We start from the raw sequence: 25,385 nt of genomic DNA, 5'->3' as shown, positions 1-25,385 counted from the left end.
ATTTACTTGACTGAGGTAAATGGACAGAACTAACGTCATTGCAGTTTGACTCAAAAAGAAATTTTTACATGACAAACTTAAATGGCAAAAAAACCCCAAAACATGGAAACCCTCTTCTGAATTAAAGAATAGCATGTGTGATGATGCTTTCAATGGCATACTGCATTTTTTACAAAAAATATTGTTGTATGGTAAAATTCACTAATGTGGACTTTCCTCACTTACAGAACATACTGTACAGTCTTATTAAGAACAAAATATCACTGACTGCCACTGCTGCCCACGAACACAGCAGCTGGTTACAGCACACAGCATTTGCAGCTGGGCCATGACTGCTCAGATCCATGAAACTGATGATGAGGCTGAAGGATTTAGGAAATCCATCACTAGAAAGGTCTAACAGAGATAGCCCTAAACGCTGCAATTACAAAGGAAGTGGGCAAGAGGAAACCCATTGCCCCTGCAGTGTGCTGGTAGAATGCATGTACGTGCCTACTTCCACCGTGAATGTGAAACATTCCCTGTACCTATTGGCCTTTTTCCAAACCCACTGCCTTCTCCCTAATGGACTAAGGTATTGCATACCCGTTAAAACTATGCAGCATGTCCTAAAATTATGACATTTCATTTTAATTGAAATCAAACATACTCTTCCACTAGGGAATAGTAAAGTAAACCAAATTTTTAATAGGAATTCACAGAAGTACAGAAGAATATTTTTCTCCCTCCTATATTATCTTTCCATGGAAACTGGAGAACAAATATTTTTGATGCAATAGATGAAACCTATTCTTAATTAAACTGTACCAAAATTAGTGAGGTTAGATTAAGTATTAATTTGGTTTCTTTGTCTCTGTGGAAATGAGACTGTACTGGATATATGTTTACTAAACTACACTACTTATCATAAACCTCACAATACGTACCTATAGATTAAGCTTCTAAAATGAAGCTTCTTAATAAAGGGAGTCTACTCAGAGCCTACTCTAGAATAACTCTAGTGAATATTATTATTCTGAAAGAAGAGTGCTATTTTCTAGATTTGTTTTATATACTGTAAAAATTAGTTCAGATAAACCAAAAAGAGACACCTCTTTTCTGTGAAGAAGCATCCCTGCAGAATGTGATTCTGGTACCACAATTCTTTAGTCACATTCTGCTTTACTTTGAAAAACATTTCCTACTTACATAAATCCTAATATGATCTCTCAGAATTTCCCTCCAAACTCTCAAGTCATCCTTTCCAAAACCAGCCATGTCTGAGAAAGGAAGAAAGGTGAAGGCACCAGTTTTGTTTCTGTGGTCAAGCTGAACATAATGAGACTGCCCAGGAGCTGTACAAGGTAAGACTTCTGCCAGCAGAGAGGCAGTAGCTGGTGAGGTGCTCATACCGTGGCAGTCATGATCTCATGATTTTCTGAGCTTCACAGAAATGCTGTGGATAGAGTGCTAGTAATAGCTGGGTGGGACAGCAACAGATACCCTACTGGTCAAAAAATTTTCAATCCTGCAAACAAGGAAATCACCCATCTCTAAAACACCTTCCTAAACTGGACAAGGCAACGCACACCGACTGCTCCCTAGGGTGATTACATCAAAAGAGCGTTACCTTCAACTACTCCTTGCTAAAATGAAACTGTTTTTGTGGGAAGACATGGCTCTGAGCCAATTAAAAGCTCAATTGCTACTTGTTAGATGTTAGAAAATAGATTGCATAGCTCACAACTGTAATTCTGAGCATGCACTCCGAACTTCAGTTAGCAAGGTTAACCAAAAATTAGGTCTGGGGGGGTCTTCCCCCCGTTTCTGTACCTTCCTCTCAGGAAAACACAAAGTCTTATGATATTCTTACTGATCTTGGCCAGTCCATGATACCACCATTTTCCACTATATTCCTGTCATGCACATTTTTCAGTCCCCGGACCTCATACTGCAGTGCAGATCTCTTGTGACAGAAACCATAAGCACAGAATTCAACAGTCATTATGAATTTCTATAGCGATGTTTTCCAAAACTACTGACAATGCACCACTGACTTGTACAACCTCCTCTGATCAGAGGGTGCTGGACTCTGTTAAGCTTGAAGAAGAGGTGTAAAATCCTCAGCTTTAAAGACCTAAGGGCCAGACCTTGGCAAATGTTTTATTCTTTGCTATTAAAGAAACATATTATTAAATATACAAGGGAAACCAATACATTTCAACTGCAAAACAACGAGAAGAATAATGTTAAGGGAAAAAGCTGATAAAGAAATGTCACCTGTAGGGTGCTGAAGTGTCATAAGACTTTAAACAAAGTGCCAGATGTACAGGTGACAAAAGGACACTCCAAATACTCCTGACGACATCAGTAAAAGCATTTTGATCTGCAAATGCCAAATTTCTTTCTTCACTTCATCCCCTCAGACTTCTGTCACTAAAGTTTGCAGCAAGGATTTTGAGGTTCTCCTTAGGAAATTTCTTTGTTCATTTTCTTTGTCCCCTGAAGTTTTACCATGGTGAAAGTTTTCAGTCCTTACTTAAACCTCCCATTCATTCTAATGACAATTATGACCCAATGACTATGTGATTTAACTCCTAAAAATATTTACACAATGGACTACAGATTCAAGGCTCCCTGCAAATGTGGATGAGGCCATACATACTTGTGAAGAAGAAGAGACTTAAAAATGCCTATAATTCTAAAATAAACTACAAACTATATAAAACATACATATTTAATGATATAATTAAGATTTTTTTTTTTTTTTGCAGGGGGAGGTTGGAGGAAGCAAACAGTTTAGTGGTTAGGGGAGTTATTCTATACAATTTATTAAGTTTGACTTAGTTCCATCCCTGCTTCATTGCAAAGACTAACATGGCAGCTCTGGATCACATCTCTTTAATCTACAAAATTAGCAGGAGAGAAAATTAATTAGACTATCTTGGCCCCATCTAGTCATCTCCATTGTCTCCACCTCTTCTCAAGGGTGTGCCATCACAGATGTCAGGAGGCACACTGGTACCATTGGGTAGTTCTAGAAACCTTTCATAAGCTTTATTTTTTTTTTTCTTCCATTCCCACCCCCCGTTTGGTGTTGAACTAGTTCCTACCTCTTGGGATGCCAACAGGGTTTGGATGGTATGGCTCTGACGCATGGCTGAGGAGACAAGCTTGGTCATCCACTATGCTCCATCAACTATCTGTAATCTCTGAGTTGAGACTCCACTCCCTGGCTCTAAGGGCAGCGTGGCCCTGGGCAGCGACTATTCTGGTCTATTTAAGCAACTGCAAGTGAAAGAAGAGAAATAACAATTTTTACCAGTTTATAATTCACCCATCCTGAATCCTGACACATCTCAAACACTGAGGGTGTTAGACTTTCTTCCAAAAAAGACCAGTAGTAACTTTTTCACAGGCATGTGTTATCTAGCCTAAAAATACATGCCACTACCATCTCTGCTTCTAAGGCTTTTTCTTAGAACAGCTCTGCAATACCTGGAATTCATTTTGGTGATGGGTCCCTAAATTTACTACTGCTAGCTCGCTGACACTCCCATGGACTCTCAGCACAGTCACACACAAGTGGTGAGTTCACATACAGTGAAGCTTCACAGAGCACAGGCTGGGCATCCAGGAGTTAGACTTTTTTAAAGAAACTCATCAGGTCTTATTTTCTTATTCCTAACCTTGCAAAAACTATTAACTTGCTTTTCTATTCTGGTGGTTCAGCACTCAGTATCTAAAACACCATTATGAATAAAGTGAAGTGTAATATTTTATAGCTCTGTGTGGCCTACAGTCCCCTGCCCATTTTCAGTCTTAAAAGAGTAAATAAGTCCCCCGCCCATTTTCAGTCTTAAAGAGTAAATAAGTGAAGAAAATACCGAGTTTTTGAATGTTACCATTCACTACACATTACTTAAAACCTAGCCAAGCAAAGAAAGACAAGACTTGTCGTAGAAGGGGTCATTAGCAAAAATGTTGTGGTTTCAGCTTCATTCCTTTAAAAGTAACTCAACAGGAAAAAAGTTCAGAAAAGACCTCTGTCTTAATTATTGTCCTGTCCCCACCATGGCTCTTTCTCTTTTTATCTGCTTGTGCAAAGCCATCACGCAGAGAACTTGCTGAGCAGCAGAGGCTGCACCCTTCTCCCTTGCTCCTGGGCAGCCACTGCACTGCTGGCAGGGTGAAAATACTGCTGTGGGGCAAGATGCGGGATGGTGTTGCATGCCTTCCGTCTCGGCGGAGGGCCCACTGAGCCCTGTGGCTGAGCATGGCCAGGAAAGTCCTGGGAGAAGAAGCATCTCACAGACAAGTCAACACAGAGAGCCAGGCAGCAGCAGCCCTTCCATCAGCAGTGCTTGTGGTGTTGGACTGGAGAACATCAACACCATAGCTGCAGTCAGCTTCTTCAGCACACATTTTCGACACAGACATTAATAACTTCATCACATGCCATTTTCTTCCAGAGGACCCCTGCCTGGTCCTGTGTATGGAGTGGATCATGCTCACTGAGCAAACTGCCACGCAGCCGCTTGTTTAGTTGCTGTCATTTGGTGCGTGGCCCTAGGACTCGTTAATGGCACCATATGCAGGCTGTGCATGCCGTGCCGCCAGAATTATCAATTTCCACATGCGTTCTTCCATTGCATCAGTTATTGTAGCAACACAGCACTTTGTAACAATAATCAATTTATTTTGAAAATAGTCGGATAAAATTTCCGAAAAGCTTATCTGCAAATCCATAAAGAGTATCCACTGAACATGTGCATGCTCAGCTTTTTCACAGCTTTATGACAAGGCCACATTTTGATGGATTTTTCTAGGAATGAAAAAGGGCACAATCATAGCCCCAAACTGGAACAAAATGCAGTCTAGTACTTCGCTATCCTGCTATTAAAATCTACAGACAGGGTGAAAACATGTCTTTGGAGACTTACAGTTAACGGACACATTCAGGAACCTCAAGATGTGAATCTTTATTGAATGCTCATACTTGTAACACCACTTACCACGTTAACAGAGCACTTCAGCTAACATCGCGTGGTTCCAAATTGCTTCATATGACTTCTGAGGTGGGAAAAGGCCCAACTGCCAGCAGCCCCTCTCAGTCCTCAGCAACATCTGCACTGCGAATTGTCCATACAAAATTCTGTGGCATGCTGAAAACTGAACATATGGGGACAGTATAAAATACAGCGGATTAAAATTGCAAAATAAATAATGCTGGGGCCAGTAAAGCAGTTGTGCTATTCCTTTTCCTATTTTATTTAAAAACAAAACACCATAGCCCATTATCAACTGTAGCTTCCGCATTAATTTTCAGTCTGCCAACCTAGTGTACTCCAGAAAGACAAGGTCTTGCTACAGAAAGTACCTTCACTTGTGTTACTATGTGTGAAGTCTTATGTGTCATCGTAAATTTACATTTTGTGGTTTATTAATTTTTCACTGTTGTGAGGTGAATAATTATATTTACCTCTATTTTCCCTGAAAGTAGTGCATTTTTATATTACTTTAATACCACTAATGCTTCAGTTATTGCTAATATTAAAAATGGATTTAATTACGACTTGATTAATCCAGAACTAAAACATGGTTGATATCCAAACAGGCCAGGCACAAATCAGGTGTAATTTACATCCCTAATTATTACATTAACAATTCCTTTCTTCTGAAACACTGAAATGACACGCCCGGCATAATCATGATGAAGAGCAGCAGCAGGCCAGGAAATGTAGTAAGCTGAACCAAGGTATGTGCCGCACTGAAATAGCTGAGCGCAACAGACAGAAATGGTACCCAGGAAGCGTCTGGAAATTGGGGAAGGGGGCTGGGACAGGCCTGCACAGTGCGATTTCCAAGATTCCCTGACCCTCATGGGGAACATGTCCTGTGGGAGGGCCTGGGAGCCCTGCAGCCCGGCCACCGGAGCACCGTCCGCCCCGCTCTCCTCTTCCTTTCCGGGTATGGGGAGCGAGGGTCATGCAGACAGGGGCTGACGAGGCCTGCTCCTCCCGGTCTAATCTCGACTAATGCTTCATTTCTTCAGTGGCATCCAGAGATCCTGGATGTGTTACTGGGTTAAATAATTAAATAAAGCCTTGTCTTCCCCCTCTCTGGGCTTATACTGCTTTTTTTCCTCCAGTTTTCTCTGCACCAATTCACTTTGAGGGAAAAAAAAAAATCTACATTTTAAACAATAAGCAATTTGGCACTGGCCCTGCCTTTTCCTTTGTACCACGTATAGCACTAAGACCACTGCTGGCACCAAGCGAATAACAACTCGGACGAAAAAAACCCCAACTTTAATAATGGAGGGAAATGGCTGTGCTTTGAGCCCCACCAGCCTGCCAAGTCCCCCGACGCGCAGCTCTGGGGTACAGCAAGCAGGCAGCCCTCACCACCAACACCCTTGCCCTGGGGGTCCCCACGCCAGCTGGGGCCGAGGGCACTGCGTACCTTTATGCTACCACCAGGCATGGCCGCTTTGCTCCGGCGGGCTCTGCCACCTTTCACCCTCCAAAAGCCACCCATGACCCTTTGAGGGATGGCACCCTGGGGCTTCCCACCACCCCAGCTGCTGGGGGGCTACTGCCTGAGGGGAGGGCAGGCCATCCCAGCCCCCACCTGTGCAGGAGCTCCATTTTGGCCCAGGCCTCGTGAGGGGACATCTGAGGCAGGGGGTGCGTGGTCCCCCGCACCTCAGCTCCTGGGCCCTTTGGGACCTTCTGGAAGGCCCCAGGCCTCACTTCTGAGGTACTGACCTTTCCCTGAGGAGAACCGTGCCCTTCTTCCCCACAAGCAGAGTGCACTGCAGCTTTGCTAAGCTGTTGGGAAAGGGGTGCTGTGCAGGCAGGAGCACAAAGGGCTCCTTGACGGAGCTGTTGTTGGAGGCACCAAACACAACCCTGTTTTCGGTACTGCTGAGAACAGAAGACTTCATCATGACCTCCATGAGGGCCAGCAGCTCAGCCAGAAGCGGGATAAGCTGATGAGTACTCTCTCTGAAGTGTTACTCTGCGTGAGAAATGGCGGTGCTGGTGGCTTTGGGGGCTCCTTAGAGAGGGGTCCATTGGGGAGGGTTACGGGCAGCTCTGATCCCAGAAACGAACCCAGCCTCCAGCCACAGAGGGAGGCTAGCCCTTGCCCAGGCCGGCTTCCTCACAGCTACGTGAAATGGCCATGGGAGAACACCCACGAGGGCAGGGCCACCCCCGCGCCCCAGTGGCCACCTTGGCACCAGCCTCTCCCTCAGCTTCCAGGCCCCACCAAAGGCAGCCTAGTTCACACCAGCGTGGGTCCCCAAGAGGCCAGATGCTGGAGCGTGGCTGAGGGGGCACCAGTGCTGGCCCAGTGACATTTTCACAGTTAAGGGCTGTCATGTATTTTTGTATTAGACCGTATGTCTGCATCCCATGCCCTTTGGAAAGGCACGTTAAGTCATTTCTGGTTTTCTCGCACCATTTCACCATGGGGTGCAAATAATGTGTCCTTGCTCTTGCAGAAGAGTACACTCACCCAAGTGTACTGCAGCATGTGCGTGGCACGCTGTGGGAAGGAGGACACTTCCCAGCCCAAGAGAGGATTAGGGGAAAATACCGATCGGTGCAAATGAGGCCTGGGATCTGGAAAGCTGAAGTTTTATAGGAGGTGTATGTGCAGCTGCTATCCCCCACACACGCCCCAAGGACAGCAGCCTTGGCCATGCAGAGGCACGGGACCACAATGCTGCTTTCCCCACGGCAGGCACCCTCAGTGGCCATCCCCCATGCTACTTGGCACCATCCTACCTGGTCCCACAGTGGTGTGGGTGTCTTCCTGCTCACCGGTACAAAAGGTCTCAATGTAAGGCATCTTTGCTTTTTTCTATTACTGCTTTTGGGTTTACACTTTCATCTCTAGGCCCAGCAAAGTAATGCAGGTGCAAAGCCTCTCATTCATCACCGAGTGTCTCTCGCCACCCTTGAGGAAGCCGTGGAGGGAAAGACACGGGGTCCACAGCTATGCGGAGCATCACCCCACATGCTATTTCTCCTAACCTCTTCCAGGCCAGGGTGCTGTGCTCCGTCCCCACCTGCACAGCTCGCTTCCTCGGGTTCCCCCCGCGCTGGTTCCCTTTGCCCTTTCGCCATTCACTTCTGCATTTTCATTTTGTCACCGTTTGAACACCAGCACAACCGTGTGCTCTGCCCCCATATTAAACCCCCCCAAAAATAAGCAAAGCACACCCACCCTGCGGATCCCACCGTGCGGCTCTCAGCCCTACAAACCCCCTCTCCGGTTCCTGAAGGGGGCGGGGAGGGGGCAATACGCCCCCCCCCCGCCGCCGTGGAACACGTGGGCGGACGCGCGGTGCGGTGCGGAGCGGTGCGGAACGGCGCGGCCGGGGGGGCGGCGGGCCCCTCCATCTTGGTGGCCCCGCGCCGCGCCGTCCCGCCCGCCTCCCTCCCTCCCTCCCTCGTCATTGTCTGCGAGCGGCGGCGCGGCGGCGGCGCTTATAAGGCGGCGGGCATTGCCCGGATGTGAGCGGCTGGCGATGTGTCTTCCAGGGAAAGATGCTATTATCCGCGTCTCCGCGGGGGAGGCCGTGGTGGTGAGGAGGAGGAGGAGGAGGAGAGCGCTGTAAACTTGGAACAAGTTTGGGACGGGCGGCTCCGCGCTCGCTCTGGGGGTTTTGCCTTTTTTTTTTTTTCTTTTTTTTTTTTTTTTTTTTTTTTAAGGAAGGACAGAGGGGAAAGTCCCCGAGCAGCCACGGCGCTCGCAGATTGTCAGTCACCATGTGTTTGTAAAAACAATAGAGGGAAAAGTTGTCGGACCTTCTTTTTTTTTCCTTTTTTTTTCTCTGGTTTTTTGTTGTTGTTTTTTTTTTTCTTTTTTCTTTTTTTTTTTTTTTTCTGGCTGGCTGTCTGGCGTCTCGGCTGTCTGGGTGGGGGAGCTGGTGGCGGGCGTTTGGTGGTCGGGAACCCCAAATCCCAACAAAGCCAGGTGTAGGGTGCCTGTAAATCTGTGGAGTACCCCGGAGCAGGACTGACACTTGCAGTACTTTTTCGTGGTTTTGGAGGGTCACACACGTGTGAGATAATAAAGCACTTTGGCAGAAGATTCCTCTCTTCTTTTTTTTTTTTTGTTTTTGTTATTTTTGTTCCTTCCCCCCCCCCCCCCCCCCCCCCCCGGAATATTGTGAACATATTTGTGGCCATTTAAGGTAAAGTTACAATTTGCTGTTAGAGTAACTTGTCTGTGTTTTTTGTTTTTTGGGTTTTTTTACATTGTCGATCCCAATGCGTTACTTAAAAAGAGGTGCAAGTTATTCGATGTGTAAATGCAAATAGGAAGTACACCGCGTGTTGTGCACACATAATTGCTCGTGTGTATAAATAAACATGCTATATACACGGTGTAATTATACGTGTGAGATACACACTAAGGTGCATACGCTAAGCGTGATAACTTGGTGCTTTCTTTCCTACCGTAAAATGAAGTCGGAACTAGTTTTTTGTGAAGTGTGTAGGGCCTGTAATAGCAAAATGTAAAATAAAAGTGTAACATGCTGAGGGGGGAGGGGGCCGCTGGCATCGTCCCCAGAAACTTGAGCGTAAAGCAAATCAAAGGGCCGATTTTTGCAAAGTTTGCAGCAATGCTCTCTGTAAATCGAACCCCCCACCCCCCTCGGGCTTGAAATTTAGCTGTAAGCACGGGGAGGGAGGGAGGGAGGGAGGGCGGGGGGGGGGGTCACAAAGAAACCAAAACAAAGCAGAATAAAAAAAAAAAATGGACTGGATAATACAAAGGGAAAAAACATTGTTCCTGTTGGCAAAGTCTCCGCATCACGTGTATTTGCAGCCTCGTATAAACTCGCTTTGCCATGTGTATGTGCGCGAGCTGGGGAAATTTAAAGTATAAACCCCGCAAAAGTGCGGCGCGGGCGGGAGTCGGCGGCTGCCCGGGAGCTGCAGCTCTGTGATCGGCGGGTACGGAGCGGCGCAGCGGCCCCGCGCTCCCGGTGCTGCCGGCGGGGCAGGGCAGGGCAGGGCGCGCAGCGGCGGTGGGGAGCGGGGCTGCGGCGGGCAAGGCGGCCGCTGCGCCGGGCTCCGCGCCGGGCTCCGCTCCGCGCCCCTTCCCTTCCCTTCCCTTGCCTCCCCTCCCCTTCCCTCCCCTCCCCTCCCCCCGGGCGCTCGGAGGGAGCCGATGACTCCGCACAGGCCCGAGCCGCTCCTGGGTTGTTGTTATTAACCCCCCTCCTCCCCGCAAATTAGAAATTGGGGCTAATTGTTAAAGCCTCCTCTCTGCTTCCCTCCCGGCCCTGCCACCCCCGCCCCGCGTCCCTCCGCACCGGCGCCTCCGTAGCCTGCGACTTTGCATCGCGCTTTCGCTCTCTCGCTGTTTTTTTTTTTTTTTTTTCTTCCTCTCATTGCTGTTATTGCTGTTTGCCGTTTCTGCCTCTAAACGCTACTTTGCGTGGAAGAAGGAGAAGGGAAAAAGTTGGGAGCGGATGGCTGTAGTTTTCTTCTCTGGGATCCTCATTCATTCCTCGCTGAACCTCCTGTTGCATAAATGATGCTCCAGGAGCGAGGCTTTTTCTTTTTTTTTCTCCTCCGGATTTGGGTTTAGAGTGGATGTTACCGGGTTTCGATCGCCTCTTTGGAAATACAATATCGCTTTTTTGCTGTTGTTGTTTTTGCTGCCCCTCCATCTTTTTTCCCTCCCTTCTTTTCAACTACCCACCCCCACCCCCCTGAAAAATCCGATTGTATTTCCTGCAAGGCTCGGGACTGGGTTTCTGATTGCGGTTATTTCCATGTTTCTAGGTTTGTGTGATTTTGCTAAAATGCATCACCAACAGCGAATGGCTGCCTTAGGGACGGACAAAGAACTGAGTGATTTACTGGATTTCAGTGCGGTAAGAAACAGCGGTGGAAATTAACAACAGCTGTAAAAAAATATCTTCTAGCTGATCTGTTAAACTAAAAAAAAAAAAACAACCAAAAACAAAACCAAACCAAAACCCAAACCAACAAAATCAAAACAAAACTGTGATCTAAGTACATTGGGCAATTTTTAATCAGCAGCTAGAACCATGGTAAATATCTTCCTGCTTAAAAAAAAAAAAAAATTAGTCTTTTTATTATTTCTTACTGTCTGTGATGGGAGATGCAATCGTGTTCACAGCTTATTTTAATGTCTTGGATATCTAAAATAATTCATATAAAGAGAGACAGCCCTAAAACCGAACATTTCTCATCAATAGTTAATAACAATATCTAACACTTTTATTATGCTTTACATTTTATAGCGTTGTTGGCACATGAACTAATTAATTGCTAATTAGTTGCTTATATTCTATTTTCAGTTCTTCCCTTGTTTCATTTTTTGGCACATGGAAAGTGCAAAGAAATCCATGACTGTCTCAGTTTAAAGTTTTCACTGAAATCTCATATGGCTTCTGCTGTCATTAAACCTGCTCCAATCTCCTCTGAAGCCCCCCAGCTAGATAGTGCTTTTTTTTTTTTTTTTTTTTTTTTTTTTTTTTGGTAAAAAGTACTTTTTTGTCTCTTTGGGCTGTTCCTGGCTGGGCTGGTTTGGAGGCCAAACGTTAATCCGGACGTGTGCACTTGTCTAGTTTTGTCAGGCTCCCCCTCCCCCTCCCAGCCCCTTCCTTCCTCTCCCCATCCGCCCCCCCCCCCCCCCCCCCCCAATATGTCAAGAGTATCTATCTATCGACTTATTTATTTATTTCAGAGGAGAATCAGTTTGCTGTGAGATGCATGTATGTTCCTAAAGACCAGCAACACCCCGCAAAACCTACACCCCCCCCCAACTTCCCCCCCCCCCCCCCCCCCCTTCCCGTGTAAATGAGGCTGCTTCAGGCTGGTGCTGCTGCTGCTGCTCCAGACTTTGCTGTGGAGGAATGGCTTGGGGAAGTTTGGCCAGGAAACACAGCCTGAGGCAGCTTTGCAGCCCCCTCTTTGCTTGTTGCACTTTTTCCATTTGTTCCTTCGCTTTTTGCAGGCTCTGACTCAGGGAAGGTGCGTATTATCCACTAGACACGTCGAAGAAGAGAGAAACCAATTAGGGTCGAAATAAATGCTAGGGAGAGAGAGAGGGAGCAAGAGAGAGGGAGAGAGAGGGGGAGAGGGAGAGAGCCTTGCTTCAAATTGCTCTCGTGTTAGAGACGAAATGAGAATTTAGGGCAGGTGGCACTTTGCATTATTATTATTTGGGTTCACATATGACAGGCAAATCCTAAAGCGGGATGGAAATGGACATTGCTACATTTATGGCCAAGGTTTCAACAAAAAAACTTTTTTCGCCTTTGTCAGCTTGAGAGTTGGAAAGGGGAGCGAGCCCCGCTTCCCAGCCTGGATAACGCTGCTGGGGACTGGGATTGCTCAAACTCTTCGGGAAGTGAATATTGTTTGGGGAGCTAATGAGCCTAATAAAAACTTGATGATGGTGGTGAGGGGCTGGTGGGGGCCATAAGAAATATTGACTTGTTTTCAGGTCTGTGGGGGATGCTGTTTTGTGGTAGACAAACTATTAATGTAGTTCACAGCAAATGTGGAAGGAACTTTTGACTAACAGTGGACTCGGGAATCTCTTGTTTTCTAGTAGTAATGCCTGTTTGTTTTTTTTAGATGTTTTCACCTCCTGTGAGCAGTGGGAAAAATGGACCAACTTCCTTGGCAAGTGGACATTTTACTGGCTCAAGTATGTAACATTTCTGTTTCATACATAGTTAAAATGTTGTTAGTTATTTATCCATACGCATTACCTTTGTTGTGGTTGTGTTAAATCTCTTCTAGGGAGCAGAATCATTCAGATTTGAGCAGAATTATTCCTAGGTGCTAGCTATTGTTGTTATTATTATTTCCACAAGTCTGGGACATTTTCACAGTATTTCCATACAGTTATGATTTTTTTTTCTTTAAAAAAAAAGAAACCTTAACGTTTTTCCTCTGTTCAGGGTGAGCTAGCTTAAATTTTTTCTTTTGTAAGCTGAGCATTGCAGATTTTTGTTTACAATTTCAGATGCTGTCTTTTGTACATCAGAAATTATTTTCACAACATGTTGTGTGAGAATTAATTTAGTGAGTAAGAATTGAAGGCTGCTTAAATTAAATAAATAAATAAGCGAGTGTCCGAGTATCAACACCATCCTCTTCCGGGAAAAGAACTCTTTAGTATTAGAGATCACTGTTTGCTGATAGAATATTTTTTTGTGAATTAAAATCTTCGGGCTAGTTTCTTGTCCTGATGGAAGATGGGGCATTTTCTTTCTAAATATCTGACTGGTTTTGAAGAGTCCCTGAAATTTAACCGGAGGATTTCTTTGTTTATTTGGCTGTAGTAGTACTATATGGGCAAGTTCTGCATTCCATAAAAACAGAAGTCCTGTTTCATGACAAAAGAAATATCAGAGCTCTTTGCGGTAGAACATATGTGTACAATAATTGTCTGGCAACTGAAGTTTTATATAGAGGCTTTTATATGCCTGACAAATTAGAAGTAAAACGAGCAAAGATACTTACGCATTTGAAATTTCCTTACTCTTCTATTAAGTTCGTTTAAGAGGGTTCCCTGCCTTGCGGATGTGGTGTTTTGGACAGAACACAAATACATCTCCAGGTAGAGAGTTGCAGTGTTTTAAAAGTGCAGGCAATTACACATACCAACACACTGTACGTAGTATTGTTACACATGGAGTACTGTTCTAAATCAGATGGTAAATTTGGACAAGTCTTCACTGCAAACTGCCAGTGGATATCTAGATACAAACACGTCATTGCATATAGTTTCATGCCTGGTATTTGCAGTTTGTACTCAATTAAAGGAGCCTCTTCTGTGTATTCAGTATGGCCATTTTTATTAAATGCACTAGTATGTCAATTAACTTTTTATTTCCAAGGAAGCACTTCCTAATTTGAAGGTAGTCTTTAATAAACGTTTTTAAGACACTAGATCAAATGCCACCTACAATTATTAAGCGCTCGTTTTGTGCATTTTATTCAGACTTTCAAAATAATAACATGCTACTGTTATATCTTCACTAATTTGGCTATATTATGAATATAGTGACTTGGAGAATTTTAGTGTTAGGTTTGAATAACTTTGTAAACATAATTTGTCTTGTATCTCACAAGCGAATGATTTTAATCCTATTTTTGGTCATTTTCTGAATTACATTATTTTAGTAACTGATTTAACTGAATACATAATATTCACTGTTTTTGTTTTCACTGGAGAGAAGCAAAGAGTGTTTGCCAGACAATTCAATTTATCATGCTTATATACCAGTCAATGCAGCAACTAACACTTGGTCTAACAGCAATTGACTAGATAGTTATATTTAATAAATGCATTGTAAACCTCATCTATGAAGTCATTTTCATCAGAAATACCACAGGGTAGCAAATCTGAACAGTGAGTGAAATCAAGGGGTTATATTGTTTTTTATTGTCTCTAAATCTGAAAGCATGAAAGTAACTTTGACGCGTCGTTTAAACATACAGATAATTTAATGAGCTGAAGCAAGTTAGTAATATTAAGATACAGACCATTTAAAATAACACCTGAACTCTCCCACACTGTAACAACATGTAAATGCTTGCATACACCAGTCTCTGATGATGCAGGCTGAAGTACCCTGCTTGATAAAGGAACATAGAGTGTATGTTGGTAGTTCGTTTGCACAAAGGCATGCAGCACAGGGTATGCTCTTCTAAGGGAAAACCACTTTGAATTTACTGTATGAATATCTGTTGTTTGGTTATCAGACAGGGAGTTTGGTAGTGAGTGATCAGTGATTTCAGAAAAGTTGTCAAAATCTAGGCACTGGTGAATTGCCCCTCACTGATACTCGGTGAGAGGGTGGATATGTGGCCTGAAGACACAGCTGCGTGAAGGAGAAGCGTGGCTATTGTTTCCCTGTGCTCTTGCTGGCCAGCTAGCAGTTTGCCATAGTCTTGCTCCTTAAGAATATTTGGTGTGTGGTGGTGTAATGAGACAGGACTTGAGAAATTCAGATTTGATATGATAGCTCCCAGACAACTGCTGTAAGAGATGTTATCTTTAAACCTTCCATATAGTTATAGAAAACTCCATTAATAACATATGAACACAGTTTATTGTTCTAACTATACATATTGATAATACGGAATTTTAGTGATCTGAATGCAGCCTGTTCTTCCTCCTGGACAGATGCCTTTCTGAAGTTTGAGCTGACCTTCTTTTAATGGTCCTCTTTTAAAAATTATATTTACTGAGATGGGGAACCACAGATGTCATTGCTCTGCATTAACCCGAAACTTCTTTTATAGGGGGGAGGAAAAAGAAAAAAAAAGACCCCAAAGAAAAGTAATCCCAAGCAGTGAAGTGAAACTGACTGTACTTTAGGAAGTGTGGTAATATTTCATGCTTAAAGTCATCTTAATAGCTTTTTACTCATCTAATATATGATGCTCTATTGTGATTTGTAATGTGTGAATGAAAATAAAGTAAAGCCATGTTTCCTTTTAATCTTTAATTTCACAAACATGGCTTCTTACCATGTTAAGAAATGGTGAGGGCTGCAAGGGAGAAAGGAATGTAACCTGAGCCACAGCCGTGACATTCCCATGGAGCATTTTTCACATGAAAGGCTTTTGTCAACCCAGTAAAGGACCAGGAGTTTTTGTTTGATGTTTGCAGGTGTTCAGCAGAGAGCACTAAAACAGTTCAGCCATGCTGGTTTAGACCTTAACAGGGAGAATTGGTGAAGACTGAAATTATTTTTAAGAAAACTCCCCTGGAGTTACCTCAAATTTATATTGTATTTGTAAAGTGATGTAATACCTGTTACTTAAATTGAGCAGTACACATCCATTAGAATGAAGTGGGGTGGTGGTGGTATTTTTTTTCCTCTTTTCCTCCTTCCCCCCTTTTTTTAGGACAGTTGCCAATATAAAATTAATTTTCCCGGATCTTCTAAAATTTTCTGAATAGTGTACCTTACCTTCTGCAGTAAAAGCATCTGTTGTAATCCGAGTGCAAGCCATTGTAAAACAAAGGGAAGATGATGGTCGCTGGTGCTCAATTTTGGGAATGGGTTTTTTCAACAATTGTGGTGCTAAAGAATTTGCTAGATCTGTCACATTTGGCATATTTCAGTTTTCGAACTGATAATCAGAGCCCACATCTTCCTGTTTATGTTCAATTTCTGCTTCTTCTATTTTAAGTATTTAACTTTACTTAAGTTTTCAAGCATCTGTTATAGATTGCCAGCTATGTATATGTTTGAATATTGTGTTGGTGTGAGTAGCAGTAGAATAATTGAATTCTTACGATTGGCCATTCTATTGCACACACAAAAAAAGCCCCTAAAATCTTTGGTAGCACAGACGTCACTGAATAAAGTGAAGTCAGTTTAAAGGATTTAAAGGCTTGCTTTTAATTTTACCAATAGTTTGATTAGGGCTTGTCCTGCATTCGAGTTACAGTGATTACAAATTAATACATCTTTAACTAGGGAATCACAAATTCAGCTTGATTTTGAAGTCTTCTTTTTTTTTTTTTTTTAAAGGTTGGATGTGTTTGTGAGTAAATTATAACCAAATACACTTTTCGAAGTACAGCTCATTTTTGGAGTGTGGCCTTCTGGGAAAGGTGCCTCATTCTGCTACTACTGGTTGACCCTCAGAAAAACTGAATTAAATTTTTCACCTCCAAAATGTTGTGGTGGCTGCCCAGGTTAGGCACACCTCAGGGTACATGCACAGGTCCCGTTAGTAGGAATAGTGCGTGTGTGTGCTAGGGAAGAATGCACCCTTTACCAGGGAGGATTTTGGAAGAATGGGATTTATTTTGGGGGTTATAATGCAGAATTGCCATTCATAAGGCAGGGGAGGGGGGAATAATACATGAGAAATTTTAAGCCTGTGGGTCAGAAAAGTACTTTTAGTAATGAAGGGAAAGGAGTTTAGTAGGTACATAATAACTATTGCAGTAACAGAGGTGGCTGCATTTCTAGTGCTATATGTCAACATATAGGTAGTCTGCCTTTCTAGTGGTATATGCCAGAAAACAGAGAAAATTATGGTTGAATTTAGGTGTTGGCTTTGCTTGCGTGTTGCACCACATTCCTCCATGTGCCAGGCGGCATTCCAGGTCTCCAGCATGCTGGTGTGCAGGGCACAGCACCTCTGAGCCCCAGAGCCTCCGGCCCCTCACCCGGTCCAGCTCTGCCGCTGCTGGCCGGTGGCTGTGCTTTGTAATACTCCTCTCTTGTTTTGCCTGTTGAAAAATACTTGAGGCTTTAGCTACATAGATACACAAAGGCAACTGCTTCCATATTTTTCATCCCTAATGTTTCGTAATTATGATTAAGAAGAAGAAGAATGCTAGTTACCTCCCATCCTTCCAGCTATGTTTACTTGTGAAGCATTCGATCCTCCTCCCCTCCAAGTCCTATTAAAGAGAGTATTGTGGGGGCAGAAAAAGACCCACGCTATGGTATTTGAATTGGCCTGAGACACCGTAGTGCATACTTGGAGGAGCTACATATTTAGTTACAAAGAAGAGAGGTTACTTCTGAGTTTGTATCTTGCTTGCAGTGGCAAACTGAGCGTATCCTGCAGAGGACATTCTGGAGACACAGCCACCTACAATCACTCACATATATTTAAATCTGGAAGCTAATGTCCTATCTTTGTAATTTAAAAAAAAAAAAAAAAAAAAGAAGAGAGAGAGAAAAAAAAAAGATGGGGGGACATGAATCTTCTTGATTTCTGATGTTGGAGGAAAACTAGCCTCATTAAATGGAAGAGGCTCGAAACAAATACTCTGCAAAGAGGTTGCATTGGATCTGATCTAAGTGAATTGTATCTGAAACAGTTCAGTCATGCCTGTTGGATATTTGTAGCTTTTCTTTAAAATACTTTTTGTCATAATCATTGAGTGTCTACCTTGTCAATATATTTAATAATTCAAACCCATACACATTAGCTGTCTGAAAGACTGAAATGCTTGGGGGCCAGTTCCAGCCAAATGTCACTTGGAGGAGACCTTTGTGCTTGCCATTGCCAAATTTAGCAGTAACAGAAATAATGTTTCTGATTATTCAGTGGATAGGAGGTATCTGTGAACAAAGTGTATCTGTTAAACCAATGAACTTAAGTCTGACTTGGAATTAAGTAGGAGTGCAAAGCTTGTCTAAAGTGTTCAGTAAGGGATGCCGGAAAAAAAAAGTATTTGGGACCATGTGAGGTACAATTTGGCTTCTACCCATTAGGTTTGTACTCATGCCACTCCCAAATTCATATGATTTTTGTCATAGGCAAATGCAGCTTCCATTGACTGAATTCCCAAGAAACATTAAATAGGCACAAAAAATTGTCAGCCTGTGTATCTTGTGAATACCAGGTCACGCAAATTTTAATCTTTCACCACTTACACTTATTTTTTGGCTCCTGCAGGAAGAATATGTGATTTAATTTATTATTTCTCATACACACACACCCCACCCCCCGGCTTCATGATTTAAACCATTACTGAATTCCGGAACTGCTTTGATTTTTTACTTACCTAGTAAGTAAAAGGATTCGAGCACACACTTTGGGATCCCAGGAACGTTGCGAATAAACTGCTTGACATTTTTTGACAAGGTCAGCAAATATCTTGACCGTACTGTTGTAATGAGGAAATCACTTAAATAACAGATGAACAACTACGTCACATGAACATATATAATAGAACTGTGTAATGAAAGTTTATGCTGTTAATTGCTTGAATCTCTCTTAAATGCACAGAATCACGGAGCGCTAAAAGCTGTCATATAAACAGTTTTGTTTTGAGACTGAAATTATTCCCCCCCCCTTTTTTTTTCCTTCTTCTGCTATGATAAACAAAGTCATTTTGTAAGCTTTACAGAGAAAACATTTACTTCTAATGGTAAACTACATCTTGTATCTGGAAATTTGTGTCTTTGCAAGGCCCAAGAAAAGAGTAGAACCTTGGTGGCCCCAGGCCTGTGGTTTTCAGTGTTTGATATCATGATGTTATTTATATCAGTTGCCATAAGCCAAGATAACAGATCTGCAATTGTTTAATAAGGAACAGGGTATGTGTTTGTAATGGTTTTAAGATCTTTTACCAAAATTTTCTGAGACAAACAGTGCCAGGGTGGTTGACATAATCAAATCAGAACTAAAAAGGGATAGGAATTAAATTTCAAGAAGTGGAAATTATTATTTTTTTGTTTTGCTCCTGAATCGGAGGCAGCCTATTGTTTTGAAGCTTATGAAATGCAACCCATGTGAATGTCAGGTGCCTATATCTCCTAGGGCTTCTCAGAGCTGGCAGAGGAGAGATTGCCCCAAGGCGTTTCAGGTCAGCACTGTGACTCATTTTCTGGCGATGCCTATTCTCTGCCAAAGGACTTAGCCATTTGCCGAAGCATAGCTTGCTGCGTTCTGGCTGTTAAAGGCTAGGTGAGACAGATCCCCCCAGCCAGATCACACTGTCATTGCTCAGACAAATTTCTAGTACAAGTAAGCTCACCATGTGGTCATCAGAGAGAAGAGCCGGCATAGCCTGGGAATGTTTTACATGTCCTGCTGAAGGTGTAGGCATATAAAATTTATACACATGTAATAGTATGTACCATCTGCCAGTGTCTGTAGATAGTCCATAGAGTTCCTCTTGCACCTCAGAAGACAGGAGGAATAACAATAGTTAAAACTAGTCCCTTGAATAATTTAATTTGGTGTTATTTATTCTGTCCTATTAACCGCTAAGTAGAAGTCACTACCAGATTTCCTCGTCTGCCTTCACACAGCTGATGCTGCCTGTCACTCTGAGGCGATGGGATGTTGAGGGGCCTCCACTTTTTTTTGTCGTCTGGGAGGTATCGTGCGCCTCATGGGATCTAGTCCAAATGCCGAAATCTGCCTCTTACCATTTGTGCCGTTCAAAGGTCTTCAAACCTGTGACTTTGGGGTTTGTGCTTGGGCACAAATCTGTGGTCTTGTAACACTAGCCTGCAAAATTTGCTTCCTTAACCTGTTTGCAGTGAAAGCTTTCTGCCTGGTGCTTTTTGGCAAAGTGGAGAGGTGGAGATGACCAAATTCTTATATAATTTTTCTAATGTTTTCAAAGGCTGTTAGGTAATTTCTTTTCTTAACAAAGTTACAGAAATAGGAAAAGTATTGAGGAAGGTTGGCATATTTACTCTTTCTACCAAGGTAAACACTAGTGCAGTCAATCTGCATACCAAACAACCAGGTGCATTTAACAATGGGTTTATCTTGGTGGATTTCAGAGCAGTAAGAAAGTACTTCGCATGAAGGTACAGTAACAGCATTGTTCGTGTAAGAGCTATTGTGACAGTCACCATTTAACGATGTCTTTCAAGACTACTATTGGTAGTAATGACAATACATAGCTGCAATCTATTGTTGTCTGTGCTGGGTATTGATCTGTTTTGGAAACAGCACTTCACATACATGCTGTATTTGCGGAGTCCTCTTGTGGAATTTGTCTAATCCTCAAAGACTTGATTTGTTGAATATAATGATTTTCTTTTCACCTGGTGAAAAGGCTTCCGAGATTAAGATGATATATCTGGCACTTGGTGGTGCCTTCTGCTCCACTGTCTCAGCAGGGTACTGGGGAGAGGTGCCCGGGCACTGCACTTGCATGTTCCATAGCTGCTCAGTCCTTGCTGAACACTATCTCGCGTTTTCAGCTGGCTTCAGTGGGGCTGGCGTCTGGGATTCATTTCCTTTGCTCAGGAAATCCGCGTTGGCGTGTCAGTCTGTACTGCAGAAGTGGACACTGATGGCCCTGGCATGGGTGCCAGTGTTGGGTGCAGGAGGCAGGGACAGAGAAGCTGAGGCTCCTGTGCTCTCTGGCTGCTGGAAGAGGCAAAGGTGCTCTTTCTTCGGGCTCTGTGAGCAATGGCAGGCTGTCATCCCTTGCCTGTGAGCTGGCATGCCGTGGCAGCCATCCCAGCAGCTCCGTCCCTTCCTGCCCTTTGACATGCTTCCTATTGCCAGTGCCACCCTTGGCCCGCTGCGTTGTCATGGGGGGTGTGGGTGTATGGCACCCTGCTTCATTGTGGGTGTGTGTGGCGAGCTGCAGAAGGTGTCTCAGGCCTGATGCAGGAGGGATTCTTCCTTGGTTGGCGCTTCATTTACGCGAGTGCAGAACTAGAGAGGCTTCAAACGGGAGATTTTACCTTTGGATTCTTACCATTTAAGCAGATGCCTTCAGCCGCTTGAGCTGTTTCTGTGGGTTCCAGCAAAGTTTATTTAAAAAAAAAACAACACCACAGAACAAAACAAAACTAAACCCCTATTGCATATTATATTCACTATGTGATCAGTACCTCCGCCAGGTTAGGGGTTGAAAAATACAAAAAAATGAAAATCACAGAGTTAATTCTTAGGCATGTCTGTACTCCCTAAGAAAAGAGGGATTCGGTTCTTTTTGCTCTGTAGTATATAAAAATTAGACTGTCCCCTGGTGCTGTTTTTCTTGAATAAAAGCCTGTCTTGTTTCTGAAGGTTTGGGATTATCAGGTTCACACGGTACGATGCACTTTTTCCTCTGACTGTACATTTAAATACGATCAACCTATTTGATAAATAACTGGTACAAAGGTTTTGTTATATTAAAAACAGCTAAGTATGACTCCTGATCGAATATCAAGACTGTAATTGAATCTCAGGGGTTCTGGTACTGTTCATAAAGCGTTTGAGTTGTTTTGTGCCTCGTGACGTCAGCCAAAAGCTTGATTGAATTATGTCCTTGTATTGGAGCACCTGCCAGTGCCACTAAACTTAAGGGTCTGTCAGCATTTCCATTACAAACCTTTCTGATAAGTTTGTGACTTGGCTGTAAGCATTCAAACTGGGGTGAAGGCTGGCATGTAGACTTCCAGCTTGGAAGCAAGTTGTTTCAGAAATACAACAAACCCAAATAAATTCCCCCAACTATACGGTGTGCAGTGCTCCTTTCCTGTGACTCTTCTCTTGCCTAATTCTTACGAAGATCTGATGCTGTTCCTTTGGCGCAGTTCCTATTTGAAATTAGTGTGAGATCTGACAAGAGGATAGGCTGAAATAGCAGTGTCCGGTGAAACTACACAAAAGAGTTTCTTCAGTATTTTAGAAACAAAGCCATGCAGGGATGAGGCTGTGGCATCACCTCTCTGTCATTCAGTACCACAAGGCTGTTTGGGTGGACTGTCATATGGTAACATGATGCAGGAGTGCCTGTGAGCATGGTGCATCTTTGCTGGCAGTTTTGCAGAGTATAGCATAGGTTTCTATATTTTCCTTATCTTTGAGGGGATTCTCATTAAAGGGAGAAGTGACAGCAGTGAAGTTTGTGTGTACAGTTATAATAAAGAAATAGCTATTAAATTATTTTTAGCTCCTTATAGATCTGTGTACTTAATTACAGGGACTACACATAGCAGCTGATCCTGAAATGCAGAGTAAGTATTTAGTGCCATGCTGCTCAAGGTGCGTTGCGTCAGGAATAAATGCTCCTTATCCTTCAGCGACTGTGTCCATTAGGCCTTGTAACTGTTCAGATGCTGCAGATATTTTGAGAGAAGGCCAGGGATGAGACTACTGCATTTGTGATAAGGCAGATTCACCGTCAGACCTCCTGAAAGGAATGAAAGTGGCCTAATAGCTTGATTAAGTTTTGCAGCTGTGAGACCATCATAGTGAGTCCTGGGTTCACCCCAAAGCTCACCCTGCTGTGTCTGCAGGAGGATCCACCTCTTTGCCCCCACCGCTTCTCCAGGATTAACTGTTTCGCTTGGGCTGTGCACAGGGGAGATGATTTGGGCTCTCAAGACTTAACAATACTGCAAAGCCTCCTTCACATGGCATTTCATATAGCATAAATCACATCTCCCTGAAATGTAGATAAACATTCTGGCGTAGCCTTTCTGAGATCTGCTCCTTTGCAATGAATATTGTGTAGTCAGCCTGAGGGTGGGAATGTCCTCTCCACGAGAAGTGGTACCAGATTCTGTGTTGTGACTGCACCCAACTCTGAAGCGTTATTTTATTTTTCAGAGCTAGGATACTTCTTTCTGTAGTGTCTGAATGTGTGCGGTGGAGGCTTGTAGGAGAAATGGAAGCAAAGATTTGGAAAATACTTTTTCCTGATCTCATAAATATAAATAAATTATGCGTTCTGTGGTTCCTGATGTGACTGTAACCTGCCAGGCACGCTTTCGTTTTGCTCCTATACCGCTGATGCAGCTTTTCTAGTTGGACCTTACGGATTGATCTTCCCGTGCTGTGACTAACTGGTGTCAGCTACTAGTTGCTGTCTGTTGCCAGAGCAGTTGGTTAGGGCTTGCCTTAAACTCATATTGTTCGGAACCACTTGTGTTCTTTGTGCTAATCTGGACTCTCCTAAGCCAACTTTATTTAACAGTATTTTGTCCATTACAGTCCTTCGGGAAAAAATTGTGTGTTAAGTCCTGATTAGACACTAGATAATGCTTTATTCTGCAGGATCAGAGCTGTTAGCAAATGCATTGCTTAACTTTTGTTTTCTGTGTCTAATCAACTTTGTTGATTTTATGCTCTTTGGAAAGATTTACTTACTTAGGAAATACTGTGTCTTGTTGTATAAACAGAGGAAAATTCATGTTCCTAAAATTGGATATTTTGTAAACACCACAAATCAGAGCATTTAATTTATGAACTAGCTTATTAACTAATGGACATTATCTTTTTCCTCTCTCCTAATTTTCTCATTTATATTCCATATTTTTTTCTTTTATCTCTGTCTTTTAAAACTGAAGCGATTAATTGGCACCAGTGGCAACGTAGGGGTGAGAGTGCTTCAGGTTCGTGCTCATGTCAAGATTTGACTAAGCGGCTTGGTCAGTGTGAAATACTGATGCTTCACATCTCCCTGCCTGTGACTGAAGCGTACAACAGACACTGAGAATGTGTTGATATCCAATTAGGAAGTTAACATGGCAAAATTACCAATTATCAGAAAGTAAACATACAACTCAGGACAGCTTTTGTCAGCGCGCAGGCTCTCTGTCGTGTGCTTTGTTTGGGAGATGCCCTTTCCACGGGAGTTCCTGGTTCCCTGGCTGTGGCATAAATCCTTAACAGTAAAATTATTGGCAGTAAATTGTCATTTTCTTTCTAACCACAAACCCAGTTTAGCTGAAGCACAAGAACATTGTCAAATGATTAAAAAAACCCCCAAACCCAAAAAACTAACAACCCCCCAAAAAACCCCCAAAACAAACCCCCATGTATAATGATCCATGTTTTATTTCTTTTTGAACCTCTGTTGGGAATTCAGTCCAGTCTAGGTCATTTCAGTAGTACTGTATCATCAGCATGGTGACTTCTTACCTTTCCATGGGTCTCAGCTTTGTCCAGATGTTTGTCATCTCATTTTCTCTGTTTCTTCCCCTTTACTGACTTGTTTTTATTCTTTTCTTGGACTTGTGAACGCAAGCTCTGTAGGACAGGAAAAACACTGCAGTTCATTAAACCTTCATTATCTGAGCACTGTGGGGCAAGATTTAGTCTTTTTGCAGTATAGATCCAGGGTAGAGAGCTCTGCCATTGCACTGTGAGTGTGATGTGGGGCAGTGGTGAGACCCCATCCAAAAATCATGGTTCTCCTGTGTCCAGGAAAAAAAATATCACTGGACTGCATGGCCATCCACATCTGCCTAGTACAGTAACAAGCCTCTGATTTACAATTGTCCCCTTTAATTCCAACGTTTCCTTGCTTAGGGTGCAGAAGATGTTATCTGTTTAAAATTTAGAAGTGAAGGAATAGGAATGGAGGAAACACATGAAACCTCTCTAAGCCCAAATTTAACAGATTAGGTGATAATTATTTGCATTTTCATGCTTCTGGAGTCCTACTGCCTGTAAATGCCCAAGTGTTGTATGTGGCCATTGAACCCATGGTATCTGACTACAAGGACATGATGACACTTATATACCGAAAGTATGATATCTTAAACTTTAAAATATATATACCTAGCTGTTTTCTAATGTATTCTGAAGTGTAAAAATAAAATAATAAAAAGCCTCTGGCTCTGCTATTGGGCAAAATTGTAATGTGTTTGTAAACAGGGCAATGCCTAATGCCCGGCCTAATGGAGAGTTGTTATTTTCTTAATCCAAAATAGAAAGAGCTTAAATAGAAAGTGCAGGATTATAGAAGAAGCAGCTTTATTCTTTTTAATATAAAGTTGTTTCCTCTTATTCAGCTCAGTCCTGTCTCCACTGCTGGAAAAAATGAAGCTCTGGTGGGCTCTGCAGGGGTGGGACGGAGCCCCTTGCACTGAGCAGCCCTTTGCAGTGCGCTTGCAAGGGCTCACGAGCACTGTGTACTCTCTGGAATTGCTTTTC

General features: G+C 43.1%; 1 protein-coding gene and 1 long non-coding RNA gene across 14 annotated transcripts in view; one reads left to right on the top strand and one right to left on the bottom strand.

Annotated features, from left to right (window-relative positions):
* The window catches only part of LOC121081730, a 28,756-nt gene extending 20,458 nt beyond the window's left edge, over positions 1–8,298 (bottom strand). The window contains exons 1-2 of one of the 2 annotated variants that reach the window (XR_005825778.1): positions 8,218–8,298; positions 4,995–5,151 (exon numbers count right to left, since the gene is read on the bottom strand). This is a non-coding gene — a long non-coding RNA (uncharacterized LOC121081730). Of the gene's footprint in view, positions 1–4,948; positions 5,152–8,217 lie in introns of those variants that run through there. The other variant, XR_005825776.1, reaches the window with a different exon arrangement.
* Positions 8,299–9,133: 835 nt separating this feature from the next.
* TCF4 (transcription factor 4) overlaps positions 9,134–25,385 on the top strand; it is a 239,941-nt gene continuing 223,689 nt past the window's right edge. For 3 of the 12 annotated variants that reach the window (XM_040579810.1, XM_040579817.1, XM_040579808.1), the window contains exons 1-2: positions 10,067–10,885; positions 12,621–12,693. In XM_040579810.1, the coding sequence (XP_040435744.1) occupies positions 10,784–10,885; positions 12,621–12,693 (175 nt within the window). In that variant the 5' untranslated portion in view covers positions 10,067–10,783. Of the gene's footprint in view, positions 9,191–10,064; positions 10,886–11,880; positions 12,012–12,126; positions 12,272–12,620; positions 12,694–25,385 lie in introns of those variants that run through there. The other 9 variants (XM_040579809.1, XM_040579812.1, XM_040579819.1 and 6 more) reach the window with 7 other exon arrangements.

This window comes from Falco naumanni, chromosome Z (genome assembly GCF_017639655.2).
Source record: "Falco naumanni isolate bFalNau1 chromosome Z, bFalNau1.pat, whole genome shotgun sequence".
Lineage (NCBI taxonomy): Eukaryota > Metazoa > Chordata > Aves > Falconiformes > Falconidae > Falco > Falco naumanni.
The sequence above is the reverse complement of the archived record's forward strand: the minus strand, read 5'-3'. Positions and strand labels throughout refer to the sequence as shown.